The following is a 26,975-nucleotide window of genomic DNA, read 5'->3' on the forward strand; positions in this document are numbered from 1 at the left end:
CTCAGCGCACTCCCCATCAGCTTTCGTTTTCACCTCTGCAAAACGGAAACACATAAACTGCCCGACAACAGGTTGTGTGGAAATGAAACAAGATGGTCCATTAGGTGCCCTGCTAAGCAGCTGGCCCCCGGTAGACACCCAGCGAAGGTCTGCTCCCCGCTGTCTTCGCCTTGAGAAAGGAGCCGCCAGCCTATTTTAATGGCAGGCCCGGACGCAAACCAATGTTCTTGAGCAAGTGAATGTCCACCTGTGCGTGACCCCCCAAGGCAGCAGCAGTGTTTCTCCTCACCCATCCAACCCCGAGAGGAAACACCTCCCTCCTGCTGGTGCCCGAGAGGCCCATCTTCTAAATCCACACTGGCCCCTTCTCTCCACCACAAATGCCTTGGGCTCGGGGCTGTGACTGGCCATTTGGGGTGAGGTGTGGCAGAGCTACGCGTACACAAAGTTCAAACTTACACCATTCTTATTTATGTTTTTTGAGTGCTTAAACCAAAGAGTAGGGCAATGTGTCCGCTGGCCACACGGCCTCCGCACCTGCTGCCTGAGTCCGTAGAAGGTGGCGATGGGCTCCACGGCCTGGGGTGCCGCACCCTCCGCATACAGGTGGATGTCGTCCTGGCTGCTCTGCGCTGGCCAGAACCCAACCACGCCCCTGGCGTGGAGCTGCTTCTGACGAATCAGTGCCTGCAGCATATTTTGGGCATCATCATAGACTTTTTTGGCCTCTTCACCTGTTAGGAAAATATCGTTAAGAATTCACTTAGAGGTGCCAATAATAACCAGCAAAGAATGCTTCTTTTTAAAACTACTACCTCTCCTCAGTCATCTTCTCTCTTCACCCCTCTCTTTTCCCCTCAAATACTTTAAAAACCAGTGTTTGCCATCAGCACAACCCCAGGTGCAGGAGCTAAGGGTTTGGCAGTTCTGCTACGTGCAGCTCCCGTACACAGTCTGCTTCGCCAGCTCAAACCACTTATTTTTCCGTTCAGCAAAAGGCAGAGAGCCAGCTCTCGGCTCCCCGTAGCAATGTGTCAGACAGAGAGCGAGACAAAGCAGGCCAGACCCTTCCACCACCACATTCCTCGTGCACAGACAGCTCCCCTGACCTCGCCGTGACCCCTGGGGGTGCAGGACAGCCTGAGGAGTGGAGTGTGGCTTCGGTGCTGCTCTTGCACGGCCCAGCCCAGGGCCCGTCAGGCCCTCACCTGGCTACGGCGGGAGCCAGCGGGGTTAGGGTTAGGCTTTCCGTCCGGGCCTGGCCAGCCCTGCTTCAGCCACTCAACTGCTCATCTGTGATCACTCGGGAGCAGATCAGAATGAGAGCCCCTTGCCCACTGCTGCACCCCAGCTAGCCCGAGAGCCGCTGAGTCACAGCACCTAGCACACACCCCAGGGCCCCCCCCAGGAAGCGGGCAGGGGCCACTCTCCCAGGCTCCCCTCAGCCCTAACCCCCCACGTCCACCAGTCCAACCCCACCTCGCTCTGAACTGGCTGCTACCGGACCCTTTGAAGGGCTTAGTGTTTCGGTCCCATGTCTCTGGGGGCAGGGCTGGCAGCGAGACGCGGGGCTAGCAGTTTATCTATCGACTAGCTTGTCACCCCCAGCCCCTCCCCAGCAGGCACAAAAGCCTCCTTGCCGGTCCCCAAATCAGCCCACGTGTCTGCGCCTTCCCACTCGGTCTCCTCGGCCTGGAGTGTCCTTTTCTTCATCACCACCTCACGTTCCCAGTCCCAGGCCCAGTAGCTCCCACTAATCTTCAAAAAGCAGTTCAAACACCACCTCCTCCAGGAAGCCTCTCCTCATGTCCCACTCTGAGGTCTGTCTCATTTCCCTGTGTCCACAGAAGCCGGGCCTTGGTCCCGCAGCAGGAGCTCGGCCTGCTGTATGGGAATCACCCTCCAGTGCTGCACCAGCCAGCCGGGTACCAGATGGCAGCGATGATACGTCTACTTTTGTTTACCCCCAGTGCCTAGCATGTAACTGATGTCAATAAACATTTAGTAAAGAATGGATAAATGAAATGTGAAATGTAGTCCGTAAATAAGGACCAACCCAGCAGTTTAAAAACTGTCAAAGAGCTGAGCGGATGAAACAGTATCCTACATCATGTCATAACAATAAACTCTATCCTGCATAATCCACCCCGCTGCTCACCACCTATTCTTGTCCTCAAAGTCCCAAGACCATGTCTCGGATACCAGAGCAGGATGGAAGGACTTATTGAACTAACCTACAGCTTTGTCGTCAAATATCTTGGGAAAGCCTCGGTTCGGGTATTTGCCCCGGAGCTGCCAGACATCGAAGAACGGCTTCCAGTCAATGTAGTCCACCAGCTTCTGCAGGTCGTAGTCTTCAAAGACCCGAGTCCCAAGGAACGTGGGCTTCACTACAGGACAGAGTGAGAGGCGTGAACCCTGGCGCTGGCCTGGGGCTCAGTGCCGCTCATGCCTGGTGCCGCCTGCGGGAGGCTGTCCCGCTCTGTTGGCTCCCACGCTCCGCCTCCCTCCTGTCACCCGGAGGAGTTGTTTTACAAAGAGGGGGAACTTGAAATTACTGTGGAGAAGGAGTAATTCGTCAGCACATCTTAAAAAAAACTCTTCTTCCCCTGCAGCTGACTGACTGCACCGCCCTTGGAAACTCTTCCCTCAACCCTTCCCACCAACACCTCTGCCCAAGAAATAAGACAGACTGGGGTTGATCTCACTTGTACAAATGAAGACGATACTAAAAGAAAGAGCACTGGAGAAAGACACGTGTAACAGGCCACTTCCATAAAGTTTAAAAACATGAATCAATAATCGATCAATGTATTGCCTACTGAACATATGCACGTAATCAAAGTCTGAGGAAATGCACGGAAATGAGGCATCAAATTCAGGATCCTGCAGGGGAGGGAGGGGCTCACAGGAATTCCCACATGTATGGTTTTGTCTTTTTTAAGTGGGCAGTAGCTTATTCCGTAAGTGCCTGGTGGAGGTACACGAACGTTCAATACAGTCTTCTTTACACCTCCTTGTGAATCTAAAAAAGATCCTAAGTGAAATACTGGTGAAGACTTCAGAGACAGACGGTGCCACTGGGCTTCCTGGGGCACCAGTACTGCCCCACGCCACCAAGCCCCTGTTGGTTAGGCTGGGGTCCAAGGTGACTCCTCCGCTGCCCGCTTCCCAGCCCTCACGCCCTCAGTTTCCTGATCTGCAAATAAGGATCAGAGAACTTAAACTAAAGCACCACGCTCAGGTGCTCAGGGATAACACGGAAGTCTCAAGAGTGTTTTTCCCTCGTTAGGCAGTAACAGTGAGAGGTGAAAGTATAGGAAAAGAAAAGTATGCGCAGCTTCTTAATTTTGCCTGGAAATCTCTACCTTTTGACATAGTTCATGGTAGCTTTTTCCCATGTGTTCCTGGTCATCTTTTTATTATACAGGACAATCCTTTCTTTGTAAATATTCTATTATGCTGGTTTGTTTGGTAATTAAAAAGAAATTACAGCTATTCTCCTGACTGAAGTGTGCCCCTGCCTGGAAAGTCAGGGAAACGCTCTGCTTCCGGGTCACTCAAGGGTGTTATTCTTGAATGAGCTTGTCGGCCAGAGTTGGAGATGTGTTTGAGGCTTTACCACCAAAGACCTAGAGAGAAGAACTTTTCCTTCTCTCTTTATCAACTTCTTGCAACTACGCTAAGGCTGGGTTGTCCTTAGGGGCCCTACAAGGGGGTTAAACAGCCACTTGAAAAGTGTCACCACTGCCACCTGGTGCTGCAAGCCTTCAGTGGACTATTGCCACTGAGATGTATTTTGGACGTTTGGCTTGGCTAAAATGGACTCCCCCTTGTGATATTTTTCCAATTTCATACTGAAAGGAAAAGAGAAAATAATAGTTTGGACTATATAGTGATTTATATTTTTCTAAGGTTTACATGTTTTATCTTATCCTCACATTTCCATAAAGTAACTCCTTTTTTACATATTAGAAACTGTCAAACATGGAAGCAATATGCTCAAGGTCACTTGGGATCAGAACCCAAGCCTCCCAACTCCCCATCTGCCTTCTTCTCACTAAACCGCACTGAACTCAGCAGGACTGAATCTAGAACCCAGCTCACCTATGTTTCCAATTTAATCCACTCTGCTGAGCGTGTGCAGAACACGGGGGTCATGAGCAATGAAAGTGGATTTGAGATGTTACCTGGGAAATACAGATTCAATTAATATAACCCCTGTTCACCCTGTCTCGATTTTGCATTCGTATCACATGCTTCTTTGAACCTGTCAAAACGTCTTACACATTATATTCCTTCGTGAACACCTATGCAAGGCAAGAAAAGTGGCTAGAAATCAGAAGCGGAAGAAACCAAATGAAAGAAATCAAAAGAGGGAAGCATCCAAGAGAGAATGAGAGTGAACAAAAATAGGAGAGCCTGCTTCGCTGCAATGTTTTAAGGTCTGTTCAACGCGCAGGCCTTTTCAATTTCAGACATTCCACGTCTGCACTTGGGCCCGCCTGGGACCTGGGCCAAGGCAGTGACAGCACCACCCAGGCAGGTCTCTAGAACTGGCTTCAACCTGAAGGAGGCCCACTCAAGCAAAGCACAGAGGCAAGAGTATGGGTTTAGAAGACAGATCAGAGATAGAATGCTAGTAACCTCCCAAGTTATTACCCGAAACTCAGTTTCTTCAAGTAAGAGTGGGGATAATAGCACTCTCTGTGCCAAGGACTCAGAGCCGCTGCAGGTCAACCTCAGGACAACGTTTGGTTCTCCATAAACGGCCCCTATTGACTTTTATTTTTGATCATCACTGTCCTTCGTCATCACTACTGAACATAATTAATAGTTTTTAGCTGCCTGTTTGATTCTGCTGCTCAGTAAATGCAAACATCTCTTCAGCGCAAAGTTATCACACGCACTTTTCTCTAACCAATAGCCAAACAGACCTGGGGGAGGCTCTGACAGCCAGTCAATATGGAAACCGCTTTCTCTAGCTTGCCTTAAGGTTAAGTATCTTCTTTCCTATGAAAAAAGGAAAAGTTATTCAGTCAGAGACTCAGCGTTTCAGCTGCTACTATGAAAGCATACCCAAGGAAGCTAGTAAATAAGTTTTGCAAGAAAACATATGCTTTTATTCATGAAAATTCATATCCTAGAAAGCTCTTCCTTTTCCATCTAATATGGCTTCACATTAGCACCAGAACAATAGAGAGTAAAGATGTAATGAGCATCCGTTACATATGGATACGTAAATGCAAGGCGGATCTGCAGCCTTCACCGTGAGGTAAGCGTGCGATGGGGTGGCCTCCTGCCTGTACTTCACGTGAGGCTGGGATTAACTGGTGGCCACTGACCACCCTGAGGCCCAGAAGGCAGAACCAAGAAACAGCCAAAAGTGGGCAAACTAAGGAAGGGAAAGGCCAACCACAGTGCCCTGGTCCAGCTGACACCTCAGAAACTTGTTCCGCTGTCTGTTATCCCATTTCACTTACCTGGCCACCCCTAAAATACACCCCCCGCCTCCCCATACACAAGGCCCGGCAAGCAGATAACCAGGAAGAAAGAAATATCCCAACGACCTCTAAAGAGTAATCATGCCTAGTCTCCATGGATCTCCTGAAGCTAATCTACAGAGGGACAGTTCTTGAAACATTATTCTGCACAGAGAGCTTCGGGCGATCAGGCAGAGAGACTTACAGTGGTCCTGTCTAATGTCTTCATTCTCTTCCATTATTTCCTCATGCATAAGGATCTGTGGGAGTCACCTCAGTACACTCAGTCCCCGTCTCCCTGCTGCCTATGAGCTCATGTTTTATTCATTCTCATAAGTGGTAGCCAGCACAGCACCCAATACCTACTGCTTACTCAGTACATGTTTGGAGGAATAAATAAAATTAACCTTAATATAACCCAAAATTACTGGGAACACTGAAGAACGCTGATGTGAACTAGAAAGTAGGACTTCCCTAAAATGATCCCAAACCTTCCCCTCCTCCAAACAGCAAAGTCACATTAAAAACTGTAGGATCGGACTTCCCTGGTGGCCCAGTGGTTAAGAATCCGCCTTCCAATGCAGGGGATGTGGGTTCAATCCCTGGTCAGGAAACAAAGATCCCACATGCTGTGGGGCAACTAAGCCTGTGCGCCACAACTAGAGAGCCCGCGTGCTGCAACGAAGATCCTGCATGCCGCAACTAAGACCTGACGCAGCCAAAAAAGCCAAAAAACAAAAAACTGTAGGATCGTTTTATTACCCAAACAAGTGGGGACCTGTTTTTGTCACTTACCTTGAGAGACTCATAATGGTCTTGTCTAATATCTTCATATTCTTCCATGATCTCCTCAAAGTACTCATCTTTTAGATTCTCATCTAACAGTTGAGAACACTGAAAATGCAAGATCAGAGTTCAATAACCATAGAGCAGCGAAAGAAGATAAAACATGAGTAATACTGGTCAGTCCTAGGGTCACCTCCTTCAGGAAGCCTTCCCATACTAACATCATTTCCTCTCCCTTCACCAGTTGTGCTAATGCCTGCCTGGCTTTACTGTAAAGGGTTAACTCAGCAGGCCTGGGATGCTCCAATGTTGTACATTACAAAGAAGAGACTGGACTTTGACTGCTCCTGGGAGATAAACTCTAAGCCCTCAGAATATCCTGCCTGATAAAGAATGTCTTTGTCTACCTGGGGCCTCGGGCCATCCCAGAAAGTTTATGCTTACAATGTGAATTATGGGGGAACTTGGCTTACGTGCTATCTAACCTCTGGAGGGGTTGAAGCTTGAGTACCCCATAAGGTACTCAGACAGGTCAGACAGGTGAGCATGCCCTGCCTATGTGACTGGCTTCCAATAAAAGCCCAAGACACTAGGGCTCAGGCGAGCGTCCCTGGTTGGCAACACTCCGTACATGCCGTCACACATCATTAGTGGAAGAATTAAGCTCTGTCCGTATGACTCCGAGGGGAGAGACACCTGGATGCTGGTGCCTGGCCTTTTCTAGATTCCACTCAATTTTAATCTGTATCCTTTCATGGTTATAAACCGTGATTGTGAGTATAACAGTGTTTCTGAGTTCTGTGAGTCCTAGCAAATCACTGAAACTGGGGGTAGTCTTGGGGCCCCAAAACACACTGGTTAGGTACCCCCTCTTCAGGGTTTCAAAGATACTCTGTTCATCTCTCCATCACTGCATTTACCACAGGCTTCCAGCATCTGCCTAGGCATCTACCTCCCTGACTAGAGGACAGGCCCTGTGAGGGTAGGATTGCACCTTAACCACCTTCGTGCCCCTGGCTTCTAACGTGGGGCCTGGCACCTAGAAGGTGCATCCTCACAAAATGTTTGCTGATGGAATGAGGCTGATCTTCACAGTCAACCATGAGCTTGTGCTAAAATAAGGAAACTGATCATCTGAGAAAAGTGAGGCTACTCAGTAAACTGTAAAACTAGAATCAGCTAAATAGTATTTATGACTATGATTATCAAATAGGTAGAATAGCTGCCACCAAAGCTCAAAATAAAATCACAAAGGAAGAGGAAATGGCTGCTGCTGGTCACATCAGTTCCAAAATCACAGCACTGCCCCAACCCTGCATCCTCCAGTGGGATTTTCTAACACACAAAAAGGCACGGAAGTTCAATACCATTATCTGAAATGGAGGAAGTTCGGCTGGATGATGGCTAAGGTGCCCATCAGCTTTAAATGTCTATAATTCTGTGTGAATTGTCTAAGTATCTCTAATAACAATCCAATCACCTGTGAGTTAGTATAAAACCAAATCACTTTATTAAGAAATATAATCAGTAAAGGCCATCGTGATAAGCCTAAAAACAGGCTCCCAAATGGTATGCATACCAGAGTAATTCCCAGTCTTACGTGAACCTCACCTCAATGGAGTCCTCATTTAGGAAATCCAGCAGAGCTCATGAAAACAAGAAGGGATGTCTACTCCTGAGCTCCCCCAAAGTACATGCAATCAATGTTTTAAAACACTGTTGCATTCTGCTAGAATTTAAACTCTGAGAAAGTAACCCCCCGATTTCCAGAACTTGAAAGCATCCAGCACAGGAACTACCTGGAAAATGGAAGGGGTTGCTACAGTTGGCTGGTCCCTTCCACAACTCCCGTGGAGCTCCTGCTGCCAGAGCTGCGGTGACAGGCCCCTCCCTGCCCAGGCTGACTTGCTCAATGGAAACAAGTTCATGGCCAATTATATGGGCTAATCTATGTGGTCCTTCCATCACAAAACCAGAGTCCATCCTGTGTTTTCTTGCCAACCATCAAACATAGTAGGGCTTTTCTTTTCCTTTTTTTCTTTTTTCTTTCTCACGGCAAATTGCAGCACAATTTACATTGGGAATACGGTGAAAATTTATTTTCTAATTTAAAGAGGACTGAATATTCGCACCTTGTTTTTTATTTAAAAAAAAAAAAGGGAAGAAAGTAAGGGGGCATCCATTGTCTGGTCTAAATCTCCAACTACTATGTAGTTGCCACATTTTGGAACCTTTCAAATAAATACATGAGACAGTAGCCAGAGTGTGAGCCTGCGTCATGATCACTGCAGTGAGGTCAAAAGACTCTAAACCAGCAATCAACCTAAACAAACTGTACCAGTGACTCCCGAAATGTGTCACTGGCAATTACCCAAATGATTTACCATCAGACTTATGTCTGAGTAATTTCAAAAGGCGGCTGTTTCTTTGTATATGAGACGAGCCAACTACTGCCAGCTGCCTGCCTGGACCAAACGGTAAAAGGCACAGACACCCACGCCTCATCCTCTGCTGGCTTCCAGCTGGGCCCACGGTGCTTTAGCTCTTCCAGACGGTGGAGGAGTGTCCTCGGAAGAGAATCAAGGGACCAAGTCCTTCCCAGCTAAAGTCTTCCCCGACCTGTGGGGGCAGTATTACCACTGTGCACGCAAACGGGCCCAATGGCCTGGTCTCCAAATGGGAAATGTTCACAGTCATTCATTAGCATTTGAAAACAATGCTTTTCAACAAGGCTTTAAGGAATAAGCCTTAAAGAGAGGCTCACTGGTTACTCAACCGTGGACCTGACACAACCTCTTTATGAAACACTATCCAAATATAAGATCCAAAAAATTGTTTTTAAATTGAGTTGTAGAAATGTAGTTTATTTGCACGTTAGTCTATCTCAATGGCAATTTAAATAACTGCAATTTTATGACTCCAGCCCGATTTAATTTTATCCTTCTTAATAAAGGAGACTCATTAAATATTAATGGAAACAAGTTTAACTAACGCCGCACAGAGTACGAGCACCTGCATTCAAATCCACACCTGTTGCTTCAGGGATGTGTGGCCTCAAGAGTTACTAATCTCTTCGTTCCTGTTTCCTCACCTCTAAAATGGGGATAATGAAAGTATCTACCTCATGAGGATTAAATAAAAAATCCATGTGAAGCACTTAGCACAGTGCTGGGTACACTATAAATATTTAATAATGTTAGCGATTATTGTATAATTTTCATATAAGTAAATTCACAGATCTGAAAGAATTCCTTTGGAAAATGGCTCAGGAAATGTGTCATCCTGGTCCAGGCTGCGTGACAGTGCCTGGTAGTGTCACAAGTCACCAGGCCCCTCGCCTGCAAATGTGAAGGTTGGACTAGATTAGTGGTGTTTAAATTGCGCTCTTTCAATGAGAACCAGGAGTGGGATGAGGGGTGGAAGGGGCCGCTCTTATTTGTATTCTACTGAGTGTGCAGGGGAGACATCACTTGCAAACAAGGTTTCTGTGGCTAAAACAAACTTGGAAACCACCGGACCACATGGTCACTCAGATTCCCACAACCTATTATATCCCATTATTCAATGAAAATAATGAAACACATAACAAGAGATGATGTTAGGCTTCACTGATGGAGAAAAGCAGGAAAAACCACTTAGGTAAGTTGTTTATTATATTTACCGAATTCTGTGTTTTCAACATATACCTGTGAATGCTTTTCTGCCCTTGGGTAGGGTCAACTGGCCCATTCCAGATTAAACGTTTTTCTACCTGGAAATGGGTCATTTAAAAAAATTCTACATTCCTTACTACTCAGCCATAAAAAAGAACAAAATAATGCCATTTGCAGCAATATGGATGGACCTAGAGATTTTCATACTGAGTGAAGTAAATCAGAAAGAGAAAGACAAATACCATATGATATCACCTATATGTGGAATCTAAAATAGGAAACAAATGAACATATCTATGAAACAAAAACAGAATCATGGACATACAGAACAGACTGGTGGTTGCCAAGGGGGAGGGGGTTAGAAGATGTAAGCTTTTATATAGAGAATGGATAGACAACAGAGTCCTACTGTATAGCACAGAGAACTGTATTCAATATCCTATATTCAATAATGCAAAAGATTATTAAAAAAAGAATGCATATATATGCATAACTGAATCACTTTGCTGTACAGCAGAAATTAACACAACCTTGTAAATCAACTATACTTCAATTAAAAAATATATTGATTAAAAAATTCTGCATTCCTTTCAGCTCTGGCACAGAGTTAAGAAGGTGCCCATTCATGTTTGTAAATATTTGTAAATGGCTGAAATCTCTCTTTGGGTTGGTGTCAAGGTCCAAGTGTCCTGGGACCATTCCTATTACTCAGGCCAGCACAGCTGCAGCTGGCTCGGGGAGGGGTGCCGGAAAGCAGAGGACACACTCACCCGTCCTCGTTCAAGCAATGCAGACACACCCAGTGACCACGACAAGAGCCCTAGGATATTCTTCCACATTTTAAAAGCAGAATTTAACAAAAACCAATAGAAAGTCTTGGGCGATACCCTCAACTCTCAGCGCTCTGTGTTTCACCTTCACAGCAACTCTGACTCTCACTGCTCTCTGTTACTCCTTCACAGCAGCTCTAACTCTCAGCGCTCTGTTTCCCCTTCACAGCAGCTCTAACTCTCAGCGCTCTCAGTTGCCCCTTCACAGAAGTTCTGACTAACTCCCAGCGCTCTCTGTTGCCCCTTCAACGCAGCTCTAACTCTCCACACTCTCAGTGGTCCCTTCACAGCAGCTCTGACTAACTCTCAGCGCTCTCTGTTACCCCGTCACAGTAGCTCTAACTCTCAGCGCTCTCTGTTGCCCCGTCACAGTAGCTCTAACTCTCAGCGCTCGGTGTTGCTCTTTCATAGCAGCTCTAACTGTAAGCGCTCTCTGTTGCCCCTTTACCGCATATTCCACGAACTCTCACCGCTCTCCGGATCCCCTTTACAGCAGCTCTAACTCTCACCGCTCTCCGTTTCCCCTTCAAATCAGCTGTAAATCTCAGCGCTCTCTGTTGCCCCTTCACAGCAGCTCTAACTCTCAGCGCTCTCTGTTGCCCCTCCACAGCAGCTCTAACTCCCAGCGCTCTCTGTTGCCCCTTCACTACATCTCTAACGCTCATCGCTCTCAATTGCCCAATCACAGTAGCTCTAACACTCAGCGCTCTCTGTTGCCCCGTCACAGTAGCTCTAACTCTCAGCGCTCTCTGTTGCCCCTTCAACGCAGCTCTAACTCTCAGTGCTCTCTGTTGCCGCTTCAACACAGCTGTAACTCTCAGCGCTCTCTGTTGCCCCTTCACAGCAGCTATTACTCTCAGCACTCTCTGTTGCCCCTTCACAGCACCTTAGATTAACTCTCAGCGCTCTTTGCTGCCCATTCCCAGCAGCTCTAAGTCTAAGCGCTCTCTGTTGCCCCTTCAGAGCATCTTCGACTAACACTCAGCGCTAGCTGTTGCCCATTCACAGCAGCTCTGACTAACTCCAGGCGCTCTCTGTTGCCCCTTCACACTACCTGTGACTAACTCTCAGCGCTCTCTGTTGCCCCTTAACAGCAGATCTGACTAACTCTCAGCGCTCTCTGTTGCCTCTTCATAGCACCTTCGATTAACTCTCAGCGCTCTTTGCTGCCCGTTCCCAGCAGCTCTAAGTCTCAGCGCTCTCAGTTGCCCAATCACAGCAGCTCTAACTAACTTTCTGCGTTCTCTGTTGCCCGATCAGAGAAGCTCTAACCCTCAGCGCTTTGTGTTGCTTCTTCACAGCAGCTCTAACACCCAGCGCTTTATGTTGCCCCTTCACAGCACTCTAACTCCCAGCGCTCTCTGTTGCCCCGTCACAGTAGCTCTAACTCTCAGCGCTCTCTGTTGCCCCGTCACAGTAGCTCTAACTCTCAGCGCTCGGTGTTGCTCTTTCATAGCAGCTCTAACTGTAAGCGCTCTCTGTTGCCCCTTTACCGCATATTCCACGAACTCTCACCGCTCTCCGGATCCCCTTTACAGCAGCTCTAACTCTCACCGCTCTCCGTTTCCCCTTCAAATCAGCTATGAATCTCAGTGCTCTCTTTTGCCACTTCACAGCATCTCTAACTCACAGCGCTCTCTGTTGCCCTTTCACAGCAGCTCTAACTCTCAGCGCTCTCTGTTTCCCCTTCACAGCAGCTCTAACTCTCAGCGCTCTCTGTTGCCCCTTAACAGCAGATCTGATTAACTCTCAGCGCTCTTTGTTGCCTCTTCAACGCAGCTCTCTCAGCGCTCTCTTTGGCCCCTTCACAACATCTTCGACTAACTCTCAGCGCTCTCTGTTGCCCGTTCACGGCAGCTATAACTCTCAGCGCTCTCTGTTGCCCCTTCATAGCACCTTCGATTAACTCTCAGCACTCTTTGCTGCCCGTTCCCAGCAGCTCTAACTCTCCGTGCTCTCAGTGGCCCCTTCACAGCAGCTCTGACTCTCAGCGCTCTCTGTTGCCCCTTCACAGCAGTTCTAACACTCAGCGCTCTCAGTTGCCCAATCACAGCAGCTCTAACTAACTTTCTGCATTCTCTGTTGCCCGATAGAGAAGCTCTAACCCTCAGCGCTTTGTGTTGCTCCTTCACAGCAGCTCTAACACCCAGCGCTTTATGTTGCCCCTTCACAGCACTCTGACTAACTCCCAGCGCTCTCTGTTGCCCCGTCACAGTAGCTCTAACTCTCAGCGCTCTCTGTTGCCTTGTCAGAGCAGCTCTAACTCTCAGCGCTCGGTGTTGCCCTTTCATAGCAGCTCTAACTCTAAGCGCTCTCTGTTGCCCCTTTACCGCATATTCCACGAACTCTCACCGCTCTCCGGATCCCCTTTACAGCAGCTCTAACTCTCACCGCTCTCCGTTTCCCCTTCAAATCAGCTATAAACCTCAGGGCTCTCTTTTGCCACTTCACAGCATCTCTAACTCACAGCGCTCTCTGTTGCCCTTTCACAGCAGCTCTAACTCTCAGCGCTCTCTGTTTCCCCTTCACAGCACTCTGACTAACTCCCAGCGCTCTCTGTTGCCCCGTCACAGTAGCTCTAACTCTCAGCGCTCTCTGTTGCCTTGTCAGAGCAGCTCTAACTCTCAGCGCTCGGTGTTGCCCTTTCATAGCAGCTCTAACTCTAAGCGCTCTCTGTTGCCCCTTTACCGCATATTCCACGAACTCTCACCGCTCTCCGGATCCCCTTTACAGCAGCTCTAACTCTCACCGCTCTCCGTTTCCCCTTCAAATCAGCTATAAACCTCAGGGCTCTCTTTTGCCACTTCACAGCATCTCTAACTCACAGCGCTCTCTGTTGCCCTTTCACAGCAGCTCTAACTCTCAGCGCTCTCTGTTTCCCCTTCACAGCAGCTCTAACTCTCAGCGCTCTCTGTTGCCCCGTCACAGTAGCTCTAACTCTCAGCGCTCTCTGTTGCCTTGTCAGAGCAGCTCTAACTCTCAGCGCTCGGTGTTGCCCTTTCATAGCAGCTCTAACTCTAAGCGCTCTCTGTTGCCCCTTTACCGCATATTCCACGAACTCTCACCGCTCTCCGGATCCCCTTTACACCAGCTCTAACTCTCACCGCTCACCGTTTCCCCTTCAAATCAGCTATAAATCTCAGTGCTCTCTTTTGCCACTTCACAGCATCTCTAACTCACAGCGCTCTCTGTTGCCCCTTCACAGCACCTTCGATTAACTCTCAGCGCTCTCTGTTGCCCCGTCACAGTAGCTCTAACGCTCAGCGCTCTCTGCTGCCACCTCACAGCAGCTCTAACTCTCAGCGCTCTCTGTTGCCCCTTCACAGCACCTCTGACTATCTCTCAGCGCTCTGTTGCCCCTTCACAGCATTTTCGACAAATTCTCAGCGCTCTCTTTGCCCCTTCACTGCAGCTCTAACTCTCAGCGCTCTCTGTTGCCCCTTCACAGCAGCACTAGCTCTCAGCGCTCTCTGTTGCCCCTTCACAGCAGATATTACTCTCAGCGCTCTCTGTTGCCCCTTCACAGCAGCTCTGAAACAACGCGAGGCCCACACTTACCACCACCACGCTCTTAGACGCGTCCAGGACGTGGATCACAGGCGCGCTGTATCTTGGGGCTATTTTAACTGCTGTGTGGGTTCTGAAAAGAGGCGTCAGGGAGAAAAACACATCCGTCAGGCCTGACAGTTCCTCCACAAGTCTTGTGCAGAACCATTAGAGATAATGTGCTCTTACAGTGCTTTTCAGAGAAAGATTTTAAGGTACTTATAAATACTGAACTCCAAATTTCCCTTGGAAAATGAGAATGACTTTCTCCCCACCCTAAGAGGGGCAAGCCAAGGGGAAAAGGCATGGATTTTTGGCCCAGGCTACAAAGAAGCCTAGGAGAAAATGAGAAGGATGGTGTCCTCAGCTCTCTGCACTAGCAGCCTTTCTGAACTAAGGGAGCCAACCGGCCCGGGCAACAGCACTTTGCTGTCATAAAGGTCAAGGGGAGTTTCTTCCTGCAGACGAGCTGGGCCACCAGCCAGGACCCCTGGAGTGCCAGACACTGACAGGGGCCACGGGGCGCCACTCCCCAGCTGCTGCTCACTGCCCCCGGAAGACACCAACACTTCTCCACCCCAAGCCCACCTGGTACTTGTAGGAAGGAACCTCGAACCGTAAATAAATTCAACACAAAGTAACACAGAGAGGCCAAAGCAACAATATCTTATCGTAACACTGGCTCAGCCCAAAATCCCTTTTGCCAAACTTGAAAATGTCAGTTCTGAGGAAGAAACACGCTTTAATCCTTAAAATTACCTAATTTTACCGCAAAATTGCCCTCTGACTGCTGAATGTTTATAGCAATAGCATAGGCTACACATCTGCTATTATTTCATTACGGAACATAACATATTAAAGTGAGAACTGAAAATGTATACACCCTCCCCTACTGTAGTTAAACCAGTACCCTGAAGCTGGGACAGAAGTGTGGACTTTGCCACAATTCCACATAAAAGCGTGACAACAGTAGTTTCCACAATATGGGCAGTGTTTCCAGTCTTTTCTCCTCTTTCCTTCCCCCTTAAAGTAGCAGCAGCTTTCCCCAAGTCAGATCCTTTCATATTCTTTCCCCTCAACTAAAATGTATTTTCATTTGGAAAGATGTCCAGAATATGCTACTTTATGAGGAAAAACCAAAGTAGCAAAACAGTATGTTTAATACAATTTTATTTAAAAAAGAAACAAAACAGGGCTTCCCTGGTGGCACAGTGGTTAAGAATCTGCCTGCCAATGCAGGGGACACGGATTCGAGCCCTGGTCCGGGAAGATCCCAAATGTTGTGGAGCAACTAAGCCCATGCGCCACAAAAACTGAGCCCACATGCCACAACTACTGAAGCCCGCACACCAAGAGCCCGTGCTCCGCAACAAGAGAAGCCACCACAGTGAGAAGCCTGCGCACCACAACGAAGAGTAGCCCCCGCTCGCCACAAGTAGAGTAAGCCTGCACGCAGCAACGAAGACCCAATGCAGCCAAAAATAAAAAACAAAACAAAACACTACCACCCTCAACCTGCCCCAACCAACCAACTTGCATATAAGTGTCTGTATATTTAGAAAACACGGAGAGACAGACATCAAAAAGTCAGCACTGGTTATACGGAGGTTAGAACTGGGACTGAAAGTGGGAAGGGAGAGACTAAATTTTACTTTCCATTCCTCTGAATTGTTTGACATGTTCTAATAAGTGTGTATTACTGAGGTAATTTTTAAAAACCAAGAGAATATTAAAGGTGCATTATTTGTGTGAGTGTGTTTATAAGAGGCTTCTAAGGGAAGGCTGTAAAGACTTATTCATAATGAGACAGACAAGACCTCTAACATTTCACCTGTCCCCTTTCTAAGCATATTTCTGTGCATAAACAGGAAGCAAAGGACTAAAGCCATAATCCACCAGAACTGGGCTGTGAGATGGAAGTTGAGGCCTAGGCCAGTTAGCACAGGAGATGCCTTCTGGACTGGGAGGCCCACCAGCAAGGGGAGCTGCATCTCGGCCCTGGAGCCGCCTAACGGACACCACTGCCTCCTCAGGACCCGTTTTGTGCCTACTGTGTGCTTGGGGACCAAAGATTCTGAAGATACCTTGGGTAGTCTATGAGGGGGTGAAGATTTTCAAACAGTAGGAAAAGTTATAAAGAAGAAGTTGCTTCCAGTTTCAAAACACAAGTTAGACTCTGTATGCGTCCTCTTCCTCAGATGCTTCCTTAGCAACTTGAGACACACAAATATACCTCAGTCTTTCTTCTGCATGAAGTTCCCCCAGGAAACAATGTTTTAAGCCTGCTGTAACTTCAGTGACATTTCTTTTAAAGACAGCCAGTAAAATTTAAAATGTTTAAATCAATATAATTGGTATTTATTAAGTATCCAAGGGTTCTCAGTGTAATTCTGGCCATTCTCTCTTTGATGAACCTCTGGAAAAGGGAACTGAGAAGAAATGGATGGATTTCATGATTGAAAAAGACAAAACAAAACAAATCAACGTGCTCCTTTCCAACGCAAACACTGTCCAAGCTGGATGAGCACAGGCATGAAATTTGAGCTTGCCCAGCTATCAAAGAGTGCTTCCGGGGACTTCCCTGGCGGTCCGGTGGTTAACACTCCACGCTTCCACTGCAGGGGTGAGGGTTCCATCCCTGGTCGGGGAACTAAGATCCCCCATGCTGCGCAGTGCAGCCAAAATAAACAAACAAAATACCTCATCATTACTTAAAAAAAAAAAAAGAGTGCTTCCAGTTTGACATTGATTCCACTTTTTTCTAAGCTTCCATTTACATGAACTTCTCCAGCTGAAAGATTTCTTTCTGAAGTCTGAAAAGATGCAAAACAGTGGAATCTCTCCTCCCCTTCCTATGTACCTAGGGCAAAGGGCTAAATGCTGAGGCTGAATCCCAAATCCATCTCTGCTAAGTCACTAGTCAACATTTAGGATTTAATTAGTCACCTCCCACACTTGCCAAATAGGCATGATCATGTTAGCCTTAGAAGATCTTTTTTAACACTCTGAAAAAGAACAAGCACTCCAAGCACTTATTTCATGTCATACCCTATCTCAGAACTAGTGTTTTACATAAATGCAGCAAAACCAAAACTTAAAATTTGATGAGAAAAAATGAGAGAAAATGGGAAATAAGGATGGGAAAATTAAGATGGAATCAGGAGGGTTTCCCTGGTGGCGCTGTGGTTAAGAATCCGCCTGCCAATGCAGGGGACACGGGTTTGAGTCCTGGTCCGGGAAGATCCCACATGCCACAGAGCAACTAAGCCCGTGTGCCACAACTACTGAGCCTGCACTCTAGAGCCCACAAGCCACAACTACTGAAGCCTGCGAGCCATAACTACTGAAGCCCACACGCCTAGAGCCTGTGATCCACAACAAGAGAAGCCACTGCAATGAGAAGCCCACACACCACAACGAAGAGTAGCCCCCGCTCGCTGCAACTAGAGAAAGCCCGCACGCAGCAACGAAGACCCAACGCAGCCAAAAATAATAAATAAATTAAATTTAAAAATTTATTAAAAAAAAAAGAAAGATGGAATCAGGAGTGAGATTAGCATGTAAAATTCATTCCTTGAAATCCTATACAAAGGAAAATATTATCAGTTATGTAATTCAGCACCTTACTTCATAGCAGTTTAAAAAAAAAAAACAGAAAACTCAGAAAATTACCTCCACCTTTGAGCAATGTGACTTCCTGTTGAATTCTCCAAGTTAAACTACACAAAACATAATTGAAAAAGACATTTTGCAGTTATTGGCTTTAAACCAGTTAAAAATTGAGAGCTAGGGCTTCCCTGGTGGCGCAGTGGTTGAGAGTCTGCCTGCCAATGCAGAGGACACAGGTTCGAGCCCTGGTCTGGGAAGATCCCACATGCCACAGAGCAGCTAGGCCCGTGAGCCGAGCCACAATTACTGAGCCTGCGCGTCTGGAGCCTGTGGTCCGCAACAAGAGAGGCCGCGACAGTGAGAGGCCCGTGCACCGCGATGAAGAGTGGCCCCCGCTTGCCACAACTAGAGAAAGCCCTCGCACAGAAACGAAGATCCAACACAACCATAAATAAATAAATAAAAAAAAAAAAAAATTGAGAGCTAACTGCCAGACTTGTGCCCTTGAGAAGTTCTGTAGCTAAAAGGGCCAGATTTCCATTAAAGTCATTTCTCGTTTGTGATACAAAACCATCTGTATTACAGACAGGAGAATATTCAGTTTTCTAGTCTCTTATAGCTACAGGTTAAAAAGGGCCATTCCAAGCAGATTTCTACCCACATATGACCCCAAATCTGTATAACCCTTTCAGCCTCTCCAAGGATCCATCCTCAAGCCTCATTTCGTGTCTTGGGGGTACAGTTCTAATTCTCTCATGCTACCTACCGCAGGCCCCTGAGGTTTGGAAAAACCATGCTGCTATTCCCCTCACAGATCTGCTTTCATGAGAATTTGGAAGTCCTGAGCCTCCATTTGCTCAAAAACAGCAAAGGAAAGAACTGGGCCTCTGCTGAGCCCTCCATAGGTCTGTAGGAGGTGACGATAAGCGTTCTCAGATGACTTCTGAGACATTTAAACTCCCGAATGCTTTCTAGCAAAGCTGATTCTCCCAGGGTAGAAGGCTTCTTATACAGATGCGAAAAGCACTAACCATAAAGAGATCGATAAATCCGACTTCATGAAAATGAAGAACTTTTGTTACCCAGAATACCACTAAGACAGCAAAAGGTAAGCCATATTGGAAGACTCTATTTGCAATATATATTTCTGACAAAGAGTCTTGTCTCTAATATAAATAAAGAATGCATACAAATCAGTAAAAGAAAAAAAAAGGCAGAATACCTAATTAAAAAAAAAATTTAAAAAGCATATCCAAGTGGTCAATATACACATGAAAAGGTACTCAACATCATTAGTCAGTAGAGAAATACAAATGAAGACCTTAGCAAGATACTGTTACACACACACTAAAATGGATAAAACTGAAAAGGGTGTGGAATAACTGGAAATCTCATAATTGCCGGTGGGAGTATAAATTAATACAATCACTTTGGAATAAATATCTAATGCCGATGACCATATGCATATTCTGTGACCCAGCAAGTCTGCTTCAGGGCAGAAATACATACATAGCAGCATTCCGTGTAATAGCCCCAAACTGGAAAAACCCAAATGTCCACCAACACTAGCATGGATAAATAAGCCAGAGGGCACAATACAATGCAATATTATACCACAATGGGAAAAAAAACAAGAACGAAAACACTACTGTAATAATGAGTTTAGGCCTTAAAGACATAATGTTGAGAGGGACACAGAAGAATGAATATATACAGTAGGAGTCCACTTACACAAAGCTGAAATGCAGACAAAACCAAACTGTGGTGATGGAAGACAGAATGACTCGGTCGGGGGATCCAGTGAAGTTCCCGGAGTGTCATTAATGTTCTATTTCTTGATCTGGGGGCTATTACATGGGTGGTTTCATTTTTGTAAAAATTCATCAAGTTGTTTACCTGTGACTTGTGTACTTTTCTACGTGAGTGCTATACTTCGCAAAAGTGCTTACTTAAATAAGAGGGCTTGACGAAGCAAGCCTCCAGGTCTGAGACCTCACCCACTGTCACCACTTTAAAATGAAGGCAGAAGGGGGAATTTTACACTGACATTCCTGGAGGCTGCACGAGAATCTGTTTTTCAAAGGCTGCTCTTGCACTCCAATGGAGAAGGGGATGGTTACCTGGAAGCACCACTACTGGCTTTTATTTTCTAAGTAATTTTTCAGAAACTGCAACAGGCATGGAAGAGAATAGAACCAGAAAAGCTCAACGAGAAACAAAACATCAGAGAGTTAAAGAGACCTTGGGAGGTCATGGGATCCAGATTTCTGTCTCCTTGGAGGAACACATTCAGTTTCCCAGACGATGAGAACAGATATTCTACAATAGCACTAAGACTGTGGGTGATTTCTGATCTGATTAATTTTAACTTGATATACCAGGTTATAACTGGTATAGAGTCATAGCCATAAGAGTCCTTTATGGCTAAGTTTGCCAATGATGTATCCCGAGAGGCTAGTCATGTTACTTCCGGTTATTTTTTAAGAAACCTCTTTAATCTGGTGGCTCTTACTTGGTAAGAGATATAGTAGAATTAACTATTGGTAACATTCCAACTTGCACAAGTAGCAATATGTGGTTTCCTGGTATTGAACTCCCGAGTGCAGTGTCCACATAAAGTGGTTCTTATTTGGAAACCAGCATCACATTTACATAACTCATAATGCATTTCATTACATCTTTTCATTTAAATATTTATTTATCCTCTTTTACAACCATGATTTTAAAAGGTCTTTCATTTTGACAATAATCTGTAGATTCCCTTACCATTCTCTTTGCTAAGCTAATGAACATTCACACTATAATCATCAATTACCCACAACCACGCTCACTGAAACCTCAGTTATCGATGGTTGGTCAAATCCCTGGAGAACGGTCTGTCAGTATCCTAGTGGGTAAGTCCTTCGTGGAGAAGCAAACCTAGTTTTCTAATGTGAGCAACAATAGCCACACTACTGAGTCCTTCAAGTATGAAAAGCAATTAGTGGATACATGACATAGAACCCTGACTACTCATGAACATGGTCCATTCAGGTTATAAATGGAAGGATGGTCAATTTTATGTGCCAATTTGGGTAGGCCATGGTACCCAGTTTTTGGTCAAACAACAATCTAGATATTTCTGTGAAGGTATTTTTTAGATATGATTAACATTTAAATCAGTAGGCTCTGAGTAAAGCAGATTGTCCTCCGTGTGGGTGAGCCTCATCCAATCAATTAAAGACCTTAAGAGAAAAGACTGCAGTCCCCAGAGGAAGAAGGCCTTCTGACTCCAGACCACCTTTGGACTCAAGATGCAATAGCAACTCTTGCCTGGCCTCCAGTCTGCCCACGTTCCCTGCAGATTTCAGACGTACCTGCCCCCATATCGCATAAGCCAGTTCCTTAAAATCAATCACTCTCCCTCCCTCCTCCCACACCCCCTGTATGGACACACACACACACACACACACACACACACATGCACGCACACACACACCCCTTACTGATCCTGTTTCTGTGGAGATCCCTAATACAGATGGCTTAACATACAGTTGTTTCCAGAGTGAAAGGAACTCTGGAATAGCTTTGTCCCGCATCTACTGTATTTTGTATCAGAAAGGTAAACTGCATGCTTGTGCGACCATCAAGGTCAGTGCTCCTCCTGGGCACTGCTCCCTGCCCAAGTGAACTACATGGGGCATAAGGAATGTGTCATAAGAAGTCTAATATCCATGCAACTCTGCTCAACATTATATAACAACCTAAATGGGAAAATAATTTGAAAAAGAATGGATCTACGTGTATGTACAACTAAATCACTCTGCTGTACACCTGAAACTAACACAACATTGTTAATCAACTACACTCCAATATAAAATAAAAATTTTTTAAAAAGTCTAATACCCATAATTAACATACCTCTCACCAAATATCATTATGATCGTGACCCCAGGAGAAATCCGACAAACTGAATAATAATCATGTGACCAAATTTGAACTTTCTCTTCTTTAAATTATTTGACCCAAAGGTCTCTCTTTCAGAAACAACTTCCCAAAGTGATCCTCTGATTCATTCTCTCTAGGTCAGCTTTCTATCTCAACTATTACAAGGTCGGAGTTTCTTCAAGAGAACCTGTAATTATTCAGTCAGACACCTGCTTCAAGACAGAGAGTGGGCTAAAGTTCAAGCAGTGTTTTTGTGCCAAAAAACACAGCTTCTCCACTCAGTTTGATTTCAAGAGGGTAAGTGTTCGTTAGAAGTCTCAGGAACTGACTGGGAGGTGAGAAGATGAAGGAAAAGAGGACTGCAGGCCAAAGGAATCCAAAAACAGGGAGAGGCGGGTAGATGACAGAGGAGTTTCCTGCAGCAGGCCCCCAAATGATTCTGGCTCTCATGGTGTGAAGGCTGGAAAGTTCGTGTATTTATATGATAAGGAGCCAATGCACTATGCATAAGAAAAAAAGTCAGGTTTTATCACTGTTTATAAACACTGGCATTTAAGAGAATTTAAGGGAAGCACAAAGCTCATTAGCATGACTTACCTCGAAGTGGTAGCTCCTCCAATCAACAACGGAATCTTTATAGCTAATCTCTCCATTTCCTTAGCAACGAAAATCATTTCATCCAGGGAAGGAGTGATTAGTCCTGACAGGCCAATTATATCTATTATTTAAAAAAAGAGAAAAAAGGACAGTGAGAAGGAGGATGAGAGGAAAAGTATGAAGACTCATTTTCAAAACTTTGTAATAAAGACCACAAGACAGAAGATAAATTCCTAATTTCTAATTCTGAGGCTTCTTTTCTGACTGGGGGTTTTCAATGTATTGTTTGCTTTCAGGAGTAAATATGATTTGCAACTTCAAGTTGCGATAATATGCTTGCCACAGTTTCGGGAAGCCACGCAATTGTTAGTTCATGATTTCCCAGACTCAACATGTCACAGTGTCAGAAGAAACATAAAAGCAACTACACACAGAGGAAAAAAATCTAATAAAACTGTTCTCTTTTAAGAAGCCTGTCCCCATTCCCCTTCCTCATAGCTAGAAAGGAGTTTCACGGTTACCTAGTCACCCCTTCGACCTCCATTATAAACGGCAATGACAGCACCCCCAGGCAGAGCTGGCACTTGAATGCCTGAATGTCCCACCATCCCACATGGGCTGCGACATGACTATTCACCGATAGACAGACATTGGGAGGAAATGGTATTTACTGAAATGCCCAGGAACACCGCTGCACAGTACCTGCTTTGTGGTCGAGAGCAGCTTTCAGTATCTTGTCACATGGAGTCATAACTCCTAAGTCAATAACTCTGGGGCACAGAAATGAGATGTGAGAAAATTAATGAGAATCCACTGGCGAAAAAGCTAAATGAACATTTTTATTTAGCCATTAAATACTGCTCTAACGTAAACTGGAATCACACTGAAAAGCTCACTAAATATCAACCACCAACTCAACGACGACTGCCATTTATTAGGAACTGACCATGGGTCAGGGACTATGCTGAGCTTTTTTAAACACCTTTGCCGACTTAATCCACAGAGCATCTAATCCACCTATTTAAAGTAGACAATTCAATAATTTTTGGTAGAGGACACTATTATTTCCTAAGCTCTGGTAAAATACATATAACACATAATCTGCCATTTTAACCTAAGTACAATTCAGCATCACTAATCAGTCAGTCGCAATGTTATGCAATCATCACCAGCATTTATTTTCAAAACTCTTTCATCGCCCCAAAAGAAACTGTAATCTCTCAGCAACAATCCCCGATCGGCCCGCCCCAACCCCTGGTAACCTCTACTCTACTTTCTGTCTCTATGAATTTGCCTAGTCTGGATATTTATACAAGTGGAATCATACATTATTTGTCCTTTTGTGTCTGGCTTATATCACTTAGCATAATGACTTCAAGGTTGCTCCACGTTGTAGCCTGTGTCAGAACTTCATTCCTTTTTAAGGCTGAATAATATTCCATTGTATTAATGTGCCACATGGTGTTTATTCATCCATCTGTCAACGGACACCTGGGTTGTTTCCACTATGCTAAGCCTTCTGTATAAATAATCCTGTTTAACCCTCACAGGAACTCTACATGGAAGCACTACCATAAGACCCATTTTCTGCGGTCGGTTTCATATTTTACTTCATGCATTTATCCAAATATATACACTGGATGGATTATTACAAATGGCATTATTGCATTAAAGAATATACATATTTTTATGATGCTTGCTTGATTCATATTTTAAACTCGATTTTGAGGCAGGTTTTACCAATTAATACTCTCTCTCTTTTTTTTAAATTCTTGAAAACATGAGTTTTACATTTTAATGAGGAAGGGCCCAGAGAAGTGTGGGCCCAGAAGTTAAGCATCTTGTCCAAACAACTAGTCAGTAGCAGAGCTGAGGTTTGAACCAGGATCTGACATCAAAATCCATCTTCTTAGCCATGTAGGCCAATAAAGATGCTGGGTAAGTTCACTCAATAAATATCCACTGAACAGTATACCCTACATGGAAGCCAACAAGGAGGATAAGCAAGAAGAGGTCAGTTCCTGCACATGAAAAGATGACGAGAAGGAATCTGGTGACTTAAGTCGAGGGAGAGGGAGACTGAATCAGAGAGCAGGTAACCACGAGAGATGGAGTGAGACTCAAAGGAAGAGCTGACCCTGGGCCGGCACACGAGAAGGGGGACGCAACTGGGCAGAGGAAGCCTGGAGCCTGTTACGCTCAGAGGACAGAGTAACACCAAGGAATTGTAACTGAGGGAGGAGACCGCTTTCTGGAACTCGGAGAAAATGGGACTTCTGCCCTGGAAGATGTTCTATAAACTACTCTTCTATTCTAGATTTAGAGAGTACACGGAATGTCAGTCATTTTGACAATTTAATTTGATCATAAGTATTTGTTTTAAAGATGTTTAAAAAATTACAGTATGCGTTTTCACTTGCTTCCTAATGTCAACAATTCTTATAACTAAATAGGCAAAATAATTTTAAATTAAAAAAAAAAATCAATGCTTAAGAACTACTACCTGACATCATGTCAGCTGCTAACAGGTGGGTGTAGTTGGACACCAGGGGCAGGAAGGAGCCTTGCTTCTCACTATATAGCTTTTCATACTGTTAGATTTTTTAGCTTGTTGCCATATTACTTAAATTAAAAAAAAATAATAAACTAGCACATATGGAATCCTCAGTAAGTACACAATTTCAAATCAATGCTAACTCTATTCAGGTCTGTTAGCACTAAGCCGGTAGAGAACAAATGCTGTAGGTGTTGATGATGGGGCACTGCAGGTTATAACAGGGGCGAAGTGGAACCCTTTTTTTTTTTTTTTTTTTAGCACATTGCACTCAGTCTGGCAACTGGATTTGTTAAACTGTGACTAAATACAGCCTATAAAACTAAGCAAAATAGCATATTGCTTTTATATCAAGACAAAGAGGCATGTATTTCAAAGCTGACTGCTTTCAGCATTGCATATATTTTAAAAATTCAATTAAAAATCATCAGTATGATGGCAAGAATCATCTTCCTCTCAATTCTTTTTCTTGTTTTAGGCACTGTATCGTTCAGGAACATCGTGTGATGCTTGCTTTTGTTTGAGGAAAAGTAAGGAGACCTCGTGGCCGGAAAGAAATGGAGGAAGGAGAAAGCTGTAGGGAGCAAGGTCAGAGAGGGAGAAGAGGGCATCTTTTTTTCTTTTTTAAATTTTTATTATTTATTTATTTTTTATTTTTGGCCGCGTTGGGTCTTCGTTGTTGCGTGTGGGCTTTCTCTAGGTGCGGCGAGCGGGGGCTACTCTTTGTTGCGGTGTGTGGGCTTCTCATTGCAGTGGCTTCTCTTGTTGCAGAGCACTGGCTCTAGGCGCACGGGCTTCAGTAGTTGGGGCAAGCGGGCTCAGTAGTTGTGGTTCGCGGGCTCTAGAGCGCAGGCTTAGTTGCTCCACGGCATGTGGGATCTTCCTGGACCTGTGTCCCCTGCACTGGCAGGCGGATTCTTAACCACTGCACCACCAGGGAAGCCCCGTAGAGGGCATCTTAGTGGCAGCGATTAGTTCGATTTTCAAAATATTGTTTCTTTAGCTATCCAAATGGAGCCCTTAGGTAGTCGTCTGGATAGGTAAGCCTGGAGTCCAGGTGACAGATCCATGCTGGGGATAAAACTTGGGACTTGACAGCCTATTAGATGGTGTTAAAAAGTCCTCAGACTGTGTGTAAAAGATGTAGAAAAATAAATTGCCAAAAGCGGGTGGAGGGTGGGGAGAAAGGGGGGAGGGAAGGCGGGGAGAGAGGAGGGGAAGGGGAGGGGAGATGAAAGGGGAGAGGAGCAAGAAAAAAAAAAGTCATGAGACTGAATGAGATGATCTAAGACTCTCTGACCAGACCCACTTTAACCCCATCTGACTTTTATCAAGATCCCAGGTGGTCAGAAGGCACATTACAGTCCGAGAAGCACTAACCTAGGTAGTGAGGACAGACAGAGAAGAGGTCCCGGGGCTGAGCCTCGGAGCACTCCCCTGTTCAAGGGTTGCACAGAGAAGGAGAAATCAGCAAGAGAGTGACAACCGGCAGTCAGGCAGGTGAGAAGAGGTCTGGAAACAGTGAGCCAGGGGTCTGGGGTACAAGTTCAACTTCCAATGTATTAGGCTGCCTTAAGAGGTCTTGCTGGGAGACAGTCAAATACATCACTGTATAGAGGAGCACTTCCCAATGTTTTCCACGCATAGAAAGTAGTATTTATGGCACTGGGATACAGGAAGGAGGCTGCTCACCACCAGGGACAACTAATCTAGGCCTGGGGTTGTCCCCAGCCCCACCCCAGAGGAAGGGGATCAGTTTCTGAGCATGTGTGAGTTGAGAAATCAGTTTCTAAGCACATGTGAGTTCATTAGAATATGAATTCTAATTCATATTCTGAATTAGAATATGGTGTGACAAGTGCCACAGAGGAGGCATTTACAGTGTGCTGTGGGAGACCATCTAATCTCGGTAATAACTAGAAGCACCCCAGGAGGGTGATTCCAGCTGCATTTTGAAAAAATACGTAGGTATTAGCTGGAGGAAGGAAAA

The 26,975-nt window shown here is 45.4% G+C and overlaps 1 protein-coding gene across 3 annotated transcripts in view; it reads right to left on the reverse strand.

Moving 5' to 3' along the window:
• MTR (5-methyltetrahydrofolate-homocysteine methyltransferase) overlaps positions 1 to 26,975 on the reverse strand; it is a 110,676-nt gene that overhangs the window by 9,229 nt on the left and 74,472 nt on the right. For all 3 annotated transcript variants that reach the window (XM_082425502.1, XM_082425503.1, XM_082425504.1), the window contains 7 exons: positions 23,134 to 23,201; positions 22,432 to 22,552; positions 14,311 to 14,392; positions 6,279 to 6,377; positions 4,938 to 5,013; positions 2,235 to 2,390; positions 538 to 734 (listed from right to left, as the gene is read on the reverse strand). In XM_082425502.1, the coding sequence (XP_082281628.1) occupies positions 538 to 734; positions 2,235 to 2,390; positions 4,938 to 5,013; positions 6,279 to 6,377; positions 14,311 to 14,392; positions 22,432 to 22,552; positions 23,134 to 23,201 (799 nt within the window). The remainder of the gene's footprint in view (positions 1 to 537; positions 735 to 2,234; positions 2,391 to 4,937; positions 5,014 to 6,278; positions 6,378 to 14,310; positions 14,393 to 22,431; positions 22,553 to 23,133; positions 23,202 to 26,975) is intronic.

Source organism: Balaenoptera physalus (genome assembly GCF_965194825.1).
Source record: "Balaenoptera physalus genome assembly, chromosome: 14".
In the NCBI taxonomy this organism is placed as follows: Eukaryota; Metazoa; Chordata; class Mammalia; order Artiodactyla; family Balaenopteridae; genus Balaenoptera; species Balaenoptera physalus.